We start from the raw sequence: 17,331 nt of genomic DNA on the forward strand, positions 1-17,331 counted from the left end.
AAGGGAAGGGAAGATGTATCTTTCTGTTTTGTACACAGTCCATACATTACATGGAGAAAGATTCCTTAGCTCAAAAGAGCAGGTTTACCCTGTGGGATCAGCAGAGCAAAATGTAATGAGCTTGTTCAGTAACACAGGCTGTAATGAGAGTCTCTGGGCACTGCTCTTCTGTGACTGACTGGCAAGCCATGTTGGTATTGATGGACAACCTCATCTCCCTCTGTTTTGTACTAGGAAGGAGGGTTGAGGGAATGTCTTGTTCATTTATTTGTGGATTGCTGTGTCCTGATGAGAAAACAGGCTGAGTTCAGCATCTGCAAGTCTTCTTTCACGCATGGTTCCATTAGCATTTGAACATCTTAATTCCAAGATCTAAGTGCAGCAGAATGGCTGTCCCTGGAGCTCAGCCCCTGCTTCCCTCTTTTCAGAGTCAGCAGAAGCTGAGATGGGAACTTTCCTAGCTTTCACTGCTCCATCTGTAGCTGTGCCTTGCTGTCTGAGAGCACAGTTAGTGTGCATCTGTATACATTTTGTCTTTCTGTTGTTAGATGGCAGTAACTGAATACGTGATAGTTGATGGCTAACTTTTTTTATTGGTGCATATTTGCACTACAGTTAAGGAATCCACTTTAAAGAAGCCATGCAAATGGGAGCTATCAAAATCTGATCTGTCTCTCTCAGTAATTTGATAGCAAAATAGAGCAAGTTGGCTGCAGGCAGCTCTTAATAGCATCACTTGGATTTAAGAAATCCATTTATGTCTTCATTGGCTATTCCAGCTGTTTGTGATCAGAGGCACCCCCCTCACCAATTCAACTTTGTTTTTAGTTATTTGGCCCTGAACTCAGCTTCTGGCACCAGTGAATAGCATGTGCACCATGTAGAAATGTTTTGGCAATTATGATCCAGTTAGGTTTAGCTTGTTCCCTTGTTCAATCCTTCTTATGATATCCAACAAGAAGACTTATGACTGAGATATTTAGCATCTATTAATAAACCAAAAATATCTCAATTTTGCAGAGTCTGGGATCTGTTTATCTCTGTACTGAAGGTTCCTTGAAGAATGAAATTTCAAGGGAAATTATCATTAAAGCTGCTTCACAGAAAAATATATACTAAAAGTAATTCTAAGGCATGTATGGTTTTATTGTCGTTGGACCACTTGTGTTAAAAACCCCCCTGGGCACTCAGATATTTGAACACTGTCATCTAAGGTTAGCTAAACTGATGAAATAGGATTAACAAGGAGATAACAAGGATGGTGGCTTTATCCACAGTCATCTTTGCCCTTTCTTTAATTTGTTTGCCTTGGCAAGGCTTCTCCAGTGAGACATGAAGCTATTGCTTACCCTTTTTTAAACTGTCAGGCCACATCTGAAGATAAAAGCCATCAGTTGGGCAGATGGAAGCCATAAAACAAATATCTAGAAACACTCCTTTGTGTAATGTTGTACTCCTTTCCTTTTACTTGCTCATTAAATATTGTGATCCATTTATTGATAAAATTTATGACCACCATTACAGGGTATTTATGGGCCTCACAAACTTTTAATGAAGTCATTTTTGCAATGCTTGTCTCTGTCTGAGAAATACAACTATTTCTGTCTAACAGGTAGATACTGTCACAGTGTCAAGCTGACTTGCCCAGGTTCTCCTAAGAAAGGTATGACAGAGACTGGGTTGATCCCAGCACAGCACCTAAGCTGCTGCATTCCTCCTTTCTCTTTTTGCTCTTTGTAAAGTTCCTACACCAAGGGGGAAGTTGATTAAGGATCTTTAAGCCCTTTCACAGCAGTTGAAGAGATGTTAGAAACATTCAGTGGTGGTTTAGCGAACGGTTGATATATACAGCCATTAGGAAAAACAGTAATGCAGCTTTCAGAATCTCAGAGAGGAACAACCAGAAAATATTCACCTGTCTGTCCAATTTTACCTTTACAATTTATTTAAAATACAGCTGTTAAGGGAATCCTTAAACAGACGCAAACTATGTGATATGTGGAACAACTAAATCACTGATTGCAGCTGATGGATAAAGAGTGAGGTCTTACAATGACAAGGTTTAGTGGATACATAGAACCTAGAGGGCTGGAATTTCATCCAGTCTGTACTACCCGTGCCCTATTATCTACCTGCAGTCATAGGCATCATAGAAGATAAATGGCAAAAAGCTGTTCCACTAAAGCTAATCTACTTTTATAGTGTATTTCTGTCTGATAATACACCTTTTACTCCTGCAAAACTAAATTCTGATATCATGTAGTTCAGTGGCATTTTTGCCGTTTGTTTTGTACCAGAATCAGATTTTTTTTCTATAAATAATTCAGCAAAGTATTATCTAGATAAGAATATAGCACGGTGTATTAAATGAAGAAAAAGTCAATGTTGACAGGTGGGAAGCAGCAAATAGTTCTTAAGCAGAGAGCTTTAAAATGAGTAAGGTGTCAAATAGGGAGCAATTCATCTTGGGATGTGTTCTTTCAATATATCAAATAATGAATGATAAGGAGGGAGATGTAAACACCAAGTTAATTAAATCCTTGGATGATATTGGACCAGGGAGGATAGTGTATATCAGAGCAGATGGAATGAAATTTCTGAATCATCTGGCAAATTTTAAGAGATGGATGGAAGAAAAGGAAGATGAGTTCCAATAGGCAGAAATGTCAGATAGTTCATCAAAAGAGAAATTGTTGAATAAGAAAGACTGACATGGGGTGGGGAAACTGTTAGGCTCATACTTTATAACAGCCTTTTGTCTGTGTGTATTAAAGTGTGAAATGTTAGAATTATAGAATCATTAAGGTTGGAACAAAACTTCCAAGATTATCGAGTCCAACCTATGACCAAACATCACTAAGTCAACTAAACCATTCCACTAATGTAGTGCCTTGTGCTTTCATTTTTGAACACTTCCAGAGATGGTGACTGGATGTCACCAATGTTTAACCACCCTTTCAGTGAAAAAATTCTTCCTCATGTCCAACCTGAACCTCCCCTGGCACAGCTTGAGTCCATGTCCTTTTGTTCTGTCACTAGTTGCCTGGGAGGAGACTCTGGCTACAACCTCCTTTCAGGCAGTTATAGAGAGTGATAAGGTCCCTCCTGTGCTTCCTTTTTTCCAGGCTAAACAACCCCAGCTCCCTCAGCCACTCCTCACAGTACTTACTCCAGACCCTTCATCAGTGTCGTTGCCCTTGTCAGTCTGGACTCATTCCAGTAGCTCAATGTCTTTCTTGCAATGAGGGAAACTGAACACAGGATTCGAGGTGCAGCCTCAAGTAAAGTTAAGCATTAAGCTAATTAAACTTAAACTAAACCTATCTCATGGAGGAGAGTTCTGAGAACGTGTTGCTTTCTGGTTTCACCAAAACAAAGAGCATTGACTGAAGATGTAAGTGACATTCTGGAAATTACAGTGGATAAGCATGAGAGAGATGGGATTAAAAGTGTGAACTTCTTCTCCTCTCTGACTGGTCAACACTGTCATTTGAGATTAAACCTGAGACACAGTCTTGGGATCTGCATCTCACAATGATGACAAATATGGTGAGGATCATTGTGGAGGTGCAAGACACTGATTTTGTGCAAGAAGTCTCATATGTCACAAGTTGTTGTATATAATGACAAGACCAGTCACACCCAGTGATGTTTCTCTGTATATATGCACAGCAGCTTCAGGAGTCCTGGTCGATAGGAGCTGATATTGAACCTGCAGGAGAGGCTCCTTTGGCTTAGACCCTGACTCTGTGCCAGAGGTGTTAATTCTGCTGTGATGGCCAGCCTCTGTTCTGTTCAGTCACCTTGTCCTGCAGCAGTGTATCACACCCAGTGGGTTGTAGACCTCAGGATATTTATGAAAAGTGAGGGTGGGAAGGGTTAGGAAAAGCATGATGTATTTGCAGTAATTAAACACTAGTCCTGTATCTCTGTCTCTTACCGAATCAGTCACCTGTTTTGTTTGGGATCACCTGTTCTCTGTAAGCTTCTTAAATGTAACTCAAAGAGAAATGCTAAAAAGTAAGGGTCTGTTAATATGAGCACATAGAAAGGTAAGAGCTTGAAGGAATTTAAAAATTCAAGGGATAAACATTTCTTTATTTTGAATAACCTAAGGCAGCTGCACAGAGGCATCTTTGTATGGCTAGAAAGGTAATAGCAATGACACTACCACCTATGAATAATAATGTCATTATACAGGGCCTTGGCAGTACTGAAACTGGAACACTGCAGACAATAATAGGCCATTCACTCTGAAAAACAGAACTGGAAATAAGAAGTTGGAGCATAGTCAGAGAAAAACAAAGAGGAGGTCAAGATAGTTAGGACTGCATTGAGCTCATCTATGATGTAATGCAGTATATTTTCTGGCAGATGATAAGCTTCTGCCAATGAATCTATGTGCAGACTCATCTGTAGGCTTCTGTAGACTTCAGAAATTCCTGCTCCAAGTTGGGTGATCTCATCCTTTGTCTGCCATTTTATTCCAACTGTATATGGTTCAGTCTACTGCTGGGCAGGTGTTCTTTCTTTACATTTTGGTCTTGCCAGTTGTCTGTATCCCCTTCCAGATAAGAGACTCTCTGCCTAAGGAAATGAGCTTGTCTGACCATCACTGAACATCTGGAAGCCATCTGAAGTTGCATTATCAGTATCTTGCAGACCTCTCTCTTCAACTGTCAGAGGCATATTTAGAGAATTTCTTTCTAGGCTTTCTGGCAGCTAAATTCAAGCAAAGATATTTTACAGACCCCAAGCCAATAATGAAGCTGCAGCATGAAGCTGCCCCAAAGGTAACCCAGTTCTATAGGCACAATCACTGGCCTGTAGAGGATATGAAGCTCATGGAGAACATCAACATCTTTCCTTAAATGCAGTGTAGCCAAGAGAGACATTGTTTTAAAAAGAGAGTTTTCCAGATAAAAGATGTGCTTGTGACTGGACAAAGTCACTTTGTTTGCCCAATATAAGCCCTAAGACAGGAAGGAGTTTGCAGTGAGACATGGCAGATTTTTCTAGGGATTGTATTACATTTTAGATAGAATATTTGTGTTTAGGTTTAACAGGTATTGAGGATTCCATTTTATTGCAGGAGTAACTTCTTCATTCCAACTGCAGAATTTATTGTGAGATTTGCCTTTCTGTGTTTTTTCTTTATATTCTCTTAATTTTGAATTCTTTGTCTCTACTTAATCCAGTCCAGGCAGCCTGAGTGGGCTGACTTTAGAGAGAACTGTGATATGCCTGTCCTTGTCTTCAGATTGATCTGCTGGCAGCTGTATCTGCCAGCACTTCAGTCAGCTGCTTCTCTCCTCCCCTTTTGTTTCTGCAGATACCTAGTTAGGATTTTAAATCCTGTGCTTTGTCATCCCTGTGATTTGTCAGCAGAAGCCAACTTTTCTTTCCCCATCCCTAAGGTGTACTGGAGCTTGACTGGGAAAGCCTATGGCAGTGTGGATGTTCAACTAGAGTGGTCTTCTTTTTCCCCAGCCTACTCTATCCAAAGAAGTATTTTGCCCTTTGGTATAATATGTCTCCTGAGTATATTTGTAACTGCAAAGGAGCTGCCAGGGCTGTAAAACTTACGTATGTACTGTCTGGCTTTCCTGAGTCCTGAACTCCCATGTAGTTCTCCCATTCTTACTTCAATGGAAAATACCCAAACCCTGGCTTGAGGGCTTAAGTCTGCATTAGACTTCCAGTACTGGTTAATATGTAATAATTAGAGATGTGAAAAACTTGAAACAGCATCTGAAATCTGCAATGGGTTTGCATCAATATGCATCAGTATGGAAAGGGGTCAGAGGTCTTTGGTGGTCTTGATCCCCTCCTACATTCCATTCCTGCTTTTTGACCTCACTCCTGCACTTGTGCTGTGCTCTGTTGTGCTCTTCTCCAGGAGGCAGAACAAAGATATTTGTCCCAGGAGAGTGCTGCCCTACATCTGTATGGCCCCTTCTCCAGCCATATCCTGTTTTTTCTCACAGTGTATTAATGCAAACAATGCTTGGCTGTTGCTACCAACAGTCATTGTTTGGCTCCACAGCTGTCCATCCAGCTGTTGCTGTTTACACCATGAGCATTAGCCACCTTGCCTTCCAGGCTTCTACAGAAACTGATGCTGCAAATATTTCCACTGGTGTGGAGACAAGGGATATCCTGTCTCAGTGAGCAGCATTTACCAAGCGAGGAAGAGGACCAATATTGGCACTCCTTCCATGCCATCTGTCACCTCTCTGAGATGACCACCAAAGGCAGCAGTATAGACAACAGAAAGCTTCCTATAAATATTGAAACAGACCAAAGATAAGTATGGGAGTGGATTGCTCTAAAGCAGAAATACAGTTTGCAGTGAGATAGGCAGATAACTACTCTGTCAGTGAGTGGGTTGTGGAGAAATATGGCCAGCACAATCTACCTAGTTTTGTTTGCTGGTCTGCAGCATTTTATCACTTAATGATGTAACAAATAAATTTTCAAAAAGCAGGATGCAAAAGGTAGTGCAGTTGTTACAAATGCTCTTGTTTTAATTTTTCTTGATTAGTCCAGGCAAAATTGGTAGGACATGAGTTTATAGAGAGGAAAAGCACTTTACAAAACAGAAATTGAAATTGGTAAGGAAAAAGGTGTACAACGGGATTTCTTGTTATAATAAAATGAATTGTATGTTCTTTAATCAAAGGAATACATTTTGAGAACATTTTGTAAAAATGACCTTAAAAAGGTTGTCATGGAGAAGAATTAATGCAACATTAATTAAGAATATTGACCCAAAAATTTGGTACAGAAAGTACATGTACTTTCAGAGAACAAAGTTGCCTCAGTTTATAATTATATTTGAATGTAGCTCTCATAGTGATTTTATAGACCTTTTTAATGGAGTAATTGAATGGTGTAAACTGTTGCTTCTCTCCTCTAATAGTCAGCAATGAGTAGTCAAGAATATGGGTTCTCCATAAATACTTCAGGAAATATTTAGATAATTTTTTTCAGTTTTGAGGGAAACTAACTTGGTCTGAGAGGTTGCTTTCAGGTGGCTGTGGGAGCCATGAACAAGGAAGAACCGTGTTTATAAGGGTGTCCATCAGAGGTGCAAGTCTGTTCTCTGTTGCCACCAGTGGTAGTTCAATCTCCATATTTTTTTTAACTTCTCATTCATAGTTAGGAGATTCTTTTCTTCTTCTCTCCTCCTCCTCACTCCTCTGTCACAAGTCCAGCTCCCAAAAGGTAATTGTACAACTTTTGCTGCTCTAGTGTTCCCGCCCACTCCAGTGGAATCTTCCTGAACCTGCACTGTATGTCACAGAAACCCATGAATCTCAGTTTGTGATTTACAGGAGGAGCATTATCCATAAAAATACAGGTGCCTGTTCAGCTGTTACACTGTCTTACCCTTATCATCATGCCTTCAACATTCTTCCTCTTGCTAAGGATGTTCTAGACTTGGAAATGCTTCTTTAGTTACCTCTGGGCTCTTGAGAGTACAAAAAGCTGAAAAAAGGTGATTTTGTTTTGTTTTGCCCAGTCAGAGAGAATTAAATGGAACTGAGATGTACGAAAAGTGGTGGTTCTTATAGGATTCTAAAAATAATAATGATTTGGCAGGTTTCTATTTGAAGAAAATTTGGTGCTAGTTAATGCTGTAGTATTTTGAGTCATCCATGTTCTTACAATCAGATACTTCACTAGCTGATCAAAGACTCAGCTTCTGTAGAAAAGAGAAGGAAACTTCTGCAAGCTCTAGTATATACTGTAAGAATATGTTTGAAGTTGGAAGGAAAAAAATATGAATAAACAACCAGAAATTAAACTTAAGCAGTTTAAAAAAGTCAGGAGAGGATGGCTAATGAAACCTGAATTAGCATCATAACCCTTTGCAATCTTGCACAAAACAGTGTATAAATTTAATTGGACCCACTGGATTTTGCAAGTGTACTTGTCTAAGGAGCTGCTCATTGCTTTAATAGAAACATCATCCTTCACAGTGTCAGGAGAACACATGGGAATCTCTGATCACACATGCCAGATGTCACATTTTGTGACACTTTTAAACCTTGAAAAGTTGTTGTAGTTTTGGAAATCCATAAAAGCCAAGGATGGCATGCTTTGCTTTGTTCACTAGTGGTTCTTTTGTAAAAGGCTATTGGTACTGAAATGCTGTCAATAATCACAACCCCTCTGGTAAAATGGTGTCGAAGTGTACACATATAAATTAAGGCTTAAATGATGTTGTGAAGTGTTGCATGTTGACTTCATAAAATGAAGTGGCTGTCTTGATTTTTGCTGCAGAAAATATTTTCTAATCTTTGATAGTAGTAAATGCAGCTTCTTTGAAAAATCACATCATTTGTTGTAGCTAGGCTTTTACTGGAAAATGTGAATTGAGCCTTGGACTCCAAAATGTTCTAGAACAGTGCAGTAGTCCATTTTTCTTTCTGCAGACTATGAAAGATGGTCTGTGATACACGTTTCAGATTTGGATGGCTTCTAGCAGTTCTTCTCTGACCTATGTTCTGCTGATGCCCTGAAGAAGGAGTCATGCATCAGGAAGCCATTGTGATAGACAGAGCCACACAGCAGAGAGACAAACCAACTTAAACTGGAGAAACAGCAGACACCGATGGATACAATCAGACAGCAAAATTCAGGGAAACAGTGGGACAGTACTGATCCAGAATATGACTGAGATACAGGGAGCACATCAGGAGCCTGTTTTCTTAGATATCAGAGGAAAGAGGAGTCTTAAGAAGGAATTTGAAGGGAGATAATGAGATAGCTCTGCAGATGTTTACTGTGATTCCCTCCTAGGCATGAAGGAAAGTGTGGGAGGAACATGGAGGCGCTTGTTTGAATATTTGTCATGTGGGGGTGGAAGCTGATAGTGTGGGTTATCAGAGAGAGATTATTGCATCTCTCTGGTGCAGCAGAGTTAGAGCAGCAGAAGAACATAAGGAAACTGCTTCAGCCATCAGACAGTCAGTTCCTTGGAGTTCCCAGGCTGAATCCATCAGTACTGAGATGCGGTTTTGGTAGGACAAGTAAAAGAGAAGAAGAAGCATGTGAGAAGAGTTGTTTAGTTGATTTCATTATGATTTTGGAGAATGTCAGTGATGTTTTCCTAAGGAATCAGGAATTCAGCTCCATTAGCTTTATTGACTGTGTCTTATGACTGTATCCAGAACTTAGTGTGCTCACACAAAGATACCTAAATGTGGATTCTAGTAAGAACTGAATATCAAGGACATAAAATCTCATGCTGCTGGTTTAAATCCTTCTTCAGCTGACATTGGTAAGAGCTTTGCCTGAAACCTCAGACTAGGATTTCACTTTTTGTGCTCTATGCAGTACTTTGTATCCAAGCATTTTGTTCAGCTTGCAGATGATGGTTCTGCTTTAATTAAAATTTCCTACGAGCTCTTGATTTAACTCCCCTATCCATCTGTTATTGCACTAATATCCCAGATAATGTCTTACAGTAGCTCCCAGAGAGCCCAGTAAAAAAAAGTGATAACATCATTTACTGTTGCGTTGTGAAATACAATCAAAGCATTATCTTTTCTAAGGGCCCCTACAACCTGAAGCAAAGCATGGCACTGAGAGCCAAGTCCAAGAGGTGTGAGCAGGTATCTCTACACATTTACTTATGGAAAATAATGACTTGGATCTCAAAAGCAGTACAGCTGTCTGTGTCCCTGAGACAGTTTAAGGGCAGCCCCATGTTAGTGAAGTAGCATTGCCCAGCACTGGAACAAGCTGGTTTAGTGCTTGTTGGGCTATTTTTGTACCACTGCACTGTAGAATGGAAGTGTGCTTTAAATAGAAATATCTGTAAGATGCTTTTTAATAATGTGTTTTGCTGTTTTTTGTGATGTATTCTATTTTGAAGAGCTTTTTTTTTCTCTATCTGAGCTAAAAAATTGTGCCACAATAATAAGCAAGAGCACTCCTAAGACTGGAAGTAAATGTATGTGAAACGAACAACTTGTTATTTGAATAAGTTTGCCTGCAGGGGCAATTTCTAAACTTCTAGTAAAATTCCATTCCCTTCCTTCATGTTAATTAAATAAAAGCTGGGAGGATATGACAGCATAGCATGGTAGTGTGATATATCTGGGCCACAGCTCAAGAAGTAAAAAGTCTTCTTACCCCCCTTGTCTTTTTATTGAGCACTGTGATATTTCATTTTCAATAAGGAACTGCATTTATGCAAAAGTTTTCTGTCCTACCAAATGAAAGGAGGAACATGTTGACAGGAAACAAAAATTGCATAATCTCTGCAGAAGTCTATGACTGAATCACTGCTCTGTTCAACCCTGTGCCATTTGATATGGCATCAGGAGGTTTCTTGCTTCCACTGGCCTGAATAAGAAAAGGATAAATGACCACTGCCATTAAGGCATCAGGGCCACATTTGTCTCAGTTATAAATTATCCCCATGGGATAAAATGAGATTAAATAGTGCATGTTTATGACCTCCAACAAAATCTTCTAGGGAGATCACGTTATGCTTGGAATCAGTCATTTCAGGCATTCTGAGTGGTGGAGTGGGTTAACACAGTAGCAATATTTTTCCAGGTTTTCTCCCATTTCTCTTTTTCACACTTGGAAGCAGTGACTTCTGGCTGCTGTGTGCTGGACCACATGCAGACACAGCAGGAGGCCCTTGGCTTCTCTGACTGCATCTGCTGTCCAAGCAACTGCTCCTCACTCCCTCAGAGGAAGACACAGTGGGCAAATAGAAATATTTTGCAGGCCAAATGGGGCTAATGGACCACAAACTGGAGCATTCTGACCAAAATGCATATTTAATTGCAGGTTGTTCCTTGAATTTCTGGCAGGCACTGTGCTTGACTGGTTTCTGGTGACCAGATCTAGTTTTGCATTTTTCCACTCCTGATCATGTCAGTATTATTCAGAGACACTCAGACTTCCCAGGAATTTCTTAATCTCTCTGAGATCAGACATAGCTACACCCATCCAGGTAGTCCTCAAGTAGTGCAGTTATGTTAAGTGGCACTCCTACAATAAATAAATGTTGTCACATCCACTGGGGTAATTTCTGGAAAAACGTGCTCTGATTGTTTTTGTTTCATTAGGTTGTGTTTTTCATTCAAAATGTTGGCTTTAGGTTTGTGTATCCAAAGAAAAGTTAATGCTGCTTGTCCAGAATGTAAGGAATTTCCCTCAGGCCTGTGCTTTTGCCCTTCATATATTTAGGAGCAATTCTCTAGATTTCACCAGCTAGGTGGGGCTGATTAGGGTAAGATGTATATGGAGTAGGCCAGGAATGACAGGGTTGCTGGTCTTTGTTATTTTGGGATTTTTTTGTTTGTTTGTTCGTTTGTTTTTGACACACTCTGACATCCCAAAATTAGATCTCTGTTACATCTGTTACATATACATCTGAGATCCAAAACATTTGTGGGCTTCTTTCAGAATATCCCTTGGACCAGGTTATTTCAGTGCTACAACCTGCTTCTCAGCATTTCCCCTGTTGCTTATTTAAAGAAAAGCTGCTTCTTTACCTCCTCAGTCAAACAGTGCAACTTTTAGATCTCTTAAAGCAGCTGCTGCTGCCCTCTGCACCAGCAGTGGTATCATTTCATTAGTGGAGAATAAAGCCCAGTTAAAGTGTTGTGTAAGAGGAAACATTTAATGAGCAGATACTTGAAGTTCTGTTTGCATTGTATGCACATGACCAGTTAAGTTTTTCTTGGCTGTATTGTGTAAAACAATATGTCTGTCCTAAGTAAGGAGTGAATTTGTTTTTCTAATATTCCCATCATGCTGGAACTAACATATCTGACATTGCAAAGCTTTGAGATTCTCCAAGAGAACGTAGAATACTATAGAGACTATAAATGCAGAAAGAAGAGTAAGCATATTTAGGTTGAAGATGTTTTGGTTATAAAATTTTGTTGCTTAAAAACATTTCCAATGCCTTCTGATGATGTCTTTGGCTGGGCCAGTGTCTTCTCCCTTTCTCTCCAGGTAGGTCACCAAGTATGGAGTTTGTAAGACAGGACATAGTTAAAAATCAGCCTTCAGATCCATCAGAAAGTTTGTAGTTTTCTGTGTTCAATTAAGGCATCCAGGAGAAGGAGCCTAACATATGAGGCATGTCAAGCAACAATAGCAAAGGGCTGGAAAAAATTTCCTAAAAAGGACCATATTGGCCAAAGTCACCCAGACAAGTATATTGTCTTGACTGGTAAGATGATGCCAAGGGTCAGACCACAAAACTAAAAGAAATGAGATCAGACTGAGAACTTAAGTTATGGCTAAAATCCAGCCCTCCAAAGGAATTAATCAGATGAGGTTTGGAAGGCTTTGTCTGAGAAAGGAGATGTCTTCTCTGCCTTTAATTCTCTGGCTGTTGTTATAAAGGAGACTCTTAGGCCCTTTCATTAGATGTGGAGTATGTGCAGCTTAGTTATGCAGTAAGTACCAGTGTGTGTGCATGAAACTGATGTGTGTTGGAGCTCCTTAGTGGACTCAGGCCAAAGCTTGCTCTTGATCAGCAGACCTGTGGGCAAGTACTGTTCCCTGAGCTGCTGCACACAGTGCTGGTCCCACCACACTTGGCTGTGTTCAGCAGTTACCTAAATAAAACATGCTGATCCAGTGAGTCACTCATACACAGAACAGGCCTTGAGTAAATGTCCTGTTACAGTTCTCTTTGTAGCAGTTTCTAAAGATGAATCTGTTACTGAGGTAAGATATGCAGTTGGTTTTCCATAGGTAGAATAGCATGTATGAAATCTTACAGCCCATAAATTTTGAGCTGTCTATGGGTGACCTTGCTCAGATTGTCAGCACTGTAGGAAAGATCTTGTAGGAGGTCAAACTTTTGAAAATACATAAAGCTGACTTTTAAATTATATTCAATGTACTATCCAGTACTATCTGAAGTGTTAAAAATGGGTTGGAAATGGGACACAATCTTCTAAATAATATTTTAAATCAAGTGGACAGAATGGTTATAATAATAATAGGCATGAGTCAAAGGGGAAAAACTCATCAGTTTTTCTCCCCCTTCAGAAAATGTGTATAAGATGAACCTCCTAGGCAGGCCTAGCCAAACTACTTTATTTCTTATGTATGACCCTCCAAGTCATTGTTTCTAGTGTCCTTTCTTTGCCCTCTAACACCAGACAAAATAGGAAGCCATAATTTAGTCACATCTACTTGTTCAATTAAAAAATAGCTTTCTAATCATGGAACATGCCAAGAGATTTTAGGTAACAGTTTTTCTTACCACCTGTACATTCATTTCTGCCCACATAAAGTTTTCCAGGAAAAATATTTTACATCCAAAGACTGTTAAAAAAGTCTTCATAGCGTTATAATTCCAGCTTGCTTTTCTTTACCTTTGTCTGATTTTAACAGCTTCCTCTAAAAGTGTGCTTTTTTCTCTTTATGCAGACTGTATGTGGATGGACCTTTTGGAAGTCCCTTTGAGGAATCTCTGAACTACGAGGTCAGCCTCTGCGTGGCTGGAGGTATTGGGGTTACACCATTTGCATCTGTGCTCAACACACTGCTGTAAGTGAGCTTTAAGCCTTTAAAGCCATTTTGTCCCAGTTTACTGCAACAATGAATGTCAGAAAGGCTTTGAGGGTCTTAAAAAACTTCCACTGGCATAAGTGAATGATTCCTTGAAAAGAGGTAGAGGCCTGGGATGTCCCTAAAAGACATAAATCCTCTCATACCAGCTCTGTAACCCAAAGAGTTGTGGTAGGGATGCACCTGAATTGGGACAATGTCACCAGCCTCTGTATCCTGCCACCAATCAAGCCTGTGATTAATCTAGTCACAGCCCTTCAGCAGGACTTGTTTCCCCAGTCTCAGCTTAGATGAGGCTGTGTACTGTAACAGTTTTTGGGAGTCAGACAATTGTGACAATCTTTCTGCTGGAAATGCAGGACCAGCTCTCCTGGTTTGACCTTTTAATGTCTAAGCTTGAGGTTCTAATAGAAGGGGATCAACCTGAATTCATGTAGTGTGCTGATGTTTAAGTCCATTTGAAAAGTTTAAATTTTACGTATGCATTTTTCTATTTTTCCCTTATTTTTTTCCCTCTCTCTATTTTAAAATTACATTAAAACCTTTGATATTCTATGCAGATTAAACCTTTCACCTCTTGTTTTTCTGTCACATTGACAGCATGGTTCCCACTAAATCTTATGCTATGTGAAATAAACTTCCTTTTATGATTGCTATTGATTTTATTTATATTTGCTGGAGTTACTGGTTAAGGGCTCCAGTCACAAGTTAAGCACCCCTGTATCAAATGCCCAGTATAAACAGCCAGCCAAAGCAGCAAACCTTCCCTGAGAGGCCATCTGGATTTGGGAGGGCTTTACAATGCGCAGTTAAAGCATTTCTTACAAGTTGAGCATGCCATGGTCAGCTCTAACTCCAAAGTGAAGCTGAAGTATGGAATTTAGGTGCTGCACACATTCTTCTGTCCTTAGCCTGGGCTGGACCTGACAGTGCCAAGTGCCTGAAAGTTATTAGCCTTGTGTGTCTCGTGGTGCTGCAGCCCCCACAGACCATCTTGGGCTCCCTCATTTTCTTTTCTTGAGAGCATACAGATCACTTTCTCAAAACCATGGTGCATTTTTGCTGAAAGCCTGGGGCTCAGGTGGATAAAATGACTGTTTTCCTTGTGATGGATTATCCCTGATAGTGTTTAGCAAAATGTCATGGAACACAAAGTTGGGCCAGCAGCAGGTAATTAGATGTTTGCCTCTAATGTATGTTATCTGAGGCTGTAGAAATTCTCACAGACATTGCAAGAAAATGGTAGTGTCCAAAGGATTTTGCAATGTCCATTTATCTACATAAAGCCATAAATTGACTTCTAAGGAGCTAATTCCATAACCTGCCTTTTTAGCTGCTCTTCCCCTTGTGCACTGTACAATATACAAAGGCATCATTCTGGGGAATAGAACAGTCTTAGTCTGCTTCCCTCCTCAGTATTTAAACATCAACAAGACTCTGGTTTAGTGGCTGATCTGTGTGTGTCTTTGCCCTGGCTTGGAAGCAGATATTGGCAGGTACGAAGATGCAAACTGCCTGATGGTGCCAGCTCTGTAGAGCAGCCAGGCCAGTCCTGTTGTGTCAAGGACACTCAGGCCTAGGAGAGATCCAGAGTCTGTCCTTGAAATCTTGTTTCTTGCTCCGTTGTTTTCCTGTTGTACGTACATAATTTGATTCATGCCCCTGCCCTTTCCTCCACTTAGCTGTTGAACCCTGTGCCCTATTTTAAGAAATTATGATGTACTTTATGGAAAGTTAGAGGTTTTATGCACAAGAGTCTGTAAATAATGGCTGTTATGGGCAGCGAAACACAGAAACACACAAGAAATGGGGGTTGTAATGGGGGATTGCACCTCTCCTACACAATATATCCTGCTGGAGGTAACCCAGGCATATGTGTCTGGGGTGCTATTTTAAATCTATGCTGGACTTGTTTGATGAAGTCTTGCAGTCCAGCCTCTTTGTCCAGATGCAGTGTTTCATCACCTAGAGTGGTGTTTGTGACTGAACTGGGGCATTTCAATACAAAATGCCTTGCGTTTTTCTCTTTTATCCCTTTTTATAGGGAAAAGCACTTACTTTCCTTGCTACTGCTTATAGTTCTCTTGTCATACCTGACCAGATTTTGACCCTTCCTAAGTGCTTGTCTGAGTCTGGGCAGTCAGAAAGAGATGGAGGAAATCATGTTTGGAAAGTCAGCAGTTAACAAATAAAAAATTGGAAATCAGGACTTGGAAGACACTGTACTCCCCAGTCTGAAAGCACTTTTTTTACTCTCTCTGGGGAGTTTACATGAAAGGTGAGTTCTCAGTTCTATGTGCTGCTGAGGTGCTGCTGATGTCTCCATCCTTGGTCCTCAGAGCAAGGGGTAGGCAGAGGTATGGGGAGGCAAGACACTGGTTGAAGCCATCACTTATATAGATCTATTAGCCCTATATCCTGGCTGGATATGCCAGCAACTCTACAGTTTGGAATAAAGTACAGTGGGTATGGTGAGATGTATCATGAAAACTTTTCGACCAGGCCTGGCTCCTAGGATTGGCATTTTAAATTTAATCTTTAGTGAACTATCTGAAAATCATTCTAGGAGGAAAAGGAGAAAACTGTGCAGTGACCATTTCAGTAATCAGAACAACACAAACCACTGTTGGCTAACTAAGAAAATGCTTCCTGAATACTTTTGCTTTATTTGAACTCATTATTCATCAGGATATTTTTATTTCTATTTTCTTTCCTAGTTAATTCAAATCCTTCCTTTGTACTTATTTGTGTTTTAATTGAATTAGAAATCTGACATGAGAGTCCTGTTTTTCTAAGTGCAATGCCAGAATCTGCCCATGGCTGCACTTTATCCACCAGCATTTTCTGAGGTCTGTAACATATCACACAGTTCCCTAACACAATGGAGCTCTGATTTCATTTGGTCTTTGTGATTTTGCTACAGTATTAATTATAATCAACCAAAGCCTTTCACATAGAAAGGCAGAATTAAGTCCTGATATGATTACATTTGTCAATATTTTCCACTTACGGGCCTCTTTATAAACCTAATAAAGCATTGACATAATACACTTGAACTTAGAATGTCTCCTTTGCTTTGAAATAAAAGTTTGATGATGATATATGAATCCATATTTGCTGCCCGAATCACCTGTATAGCTGACAATTTCCTAGTGTGGAAGCAGTCTCTGTAATGGCTGCTAGCTCTGTGCTAGATATTTAATATTCTCAGGATAATCTGAATAGGCTGCGTTGGTCAATTCAGCGTCTGATGTGTCATAGCTTGAAGAGCAACTTAGCAGTTAGCTTCTAAAGGAAATTCATGTTTCCATTAATAAATATAAAGCATCCTCATTAATGTTTCCTTTTTAAATTATAATTTTTAACTACCCACACATTTTATTTTCAAGTGATGGCTGGAAATGCTACAAGCTCAGAAGACTCTACTTCATCTGGGTGTGCAGGGACATTGAGTCTTTCCGCTGGTTTGCAGATCTGCTCTGTACGTTGCATAACAAGGTAATGGGTGTTGTTTGGAGGGATCCTGACAACTTAAATGCAAGGTATGCCGACACCACACACCTGGCATTCTGTAGAGGATGGCAGCCTTGCTCAAAATGAGTGAGCTCCAGCAGTAGCTTGGGCTGCCTGATCCAGGCTTCATTTGTTCTTGGATCAAAACCAGTTTGAGTATCCATCACCAATGTTTCATTGCAGTGTTGCCATGTTCCAGTAGCCTGGACACTTATCTGTGTCCAGACTACCTTATGAGATGGAAGAAGAAGC

The 17,331-nt window shown here is 40.1% G+C and overlaps 1 protein-coding gene across 3 annotated transcripts in view; it reads left to right on the forward strand.

Annotated features, from left to right (window-relative positions):
* NOX4 (NADPH oxidase 4) overlaps positions 1 to 17,331 on the forward strand; it is a 109,923-nt gene that overhangs the window by 74,109 nt on the left and 18,483 nt on the right. For all 3 annotated transcript variants that reach the window (XM_030951939.1, XM_030951856.1, XM_030952026.1), the window contains 2 exons: positions 13,426 to 13,545; positions 16,956 to 17,064. In XM_030951939.1, the coding sequence (XP_030807799.1) occupies positions 13,426 to 13,545; positions 16,956 to 17,064 (229 nt within the window). The remainder of the gene's footprint in view (positions 1 to 13,425; positions 13,546 to 16,955; positions 17,065 to 17,331) is intronic.

The sequence above is a fragment of the Camarhynchus parvulus genome, chromosome 1 (assembly GCF_901933205.1).
Source record: "Camarhynchus parvulus chromosome 1, STF_HiC, whole genome shotgun sequence".
NCBI classification, from domain to species: domain Eukaryota; kingdom Metazoa; phylum Chordata; class Aves; order Passeriformes; family Thraupidae; genus Camarhynchus; species Camarhynchus parvulus.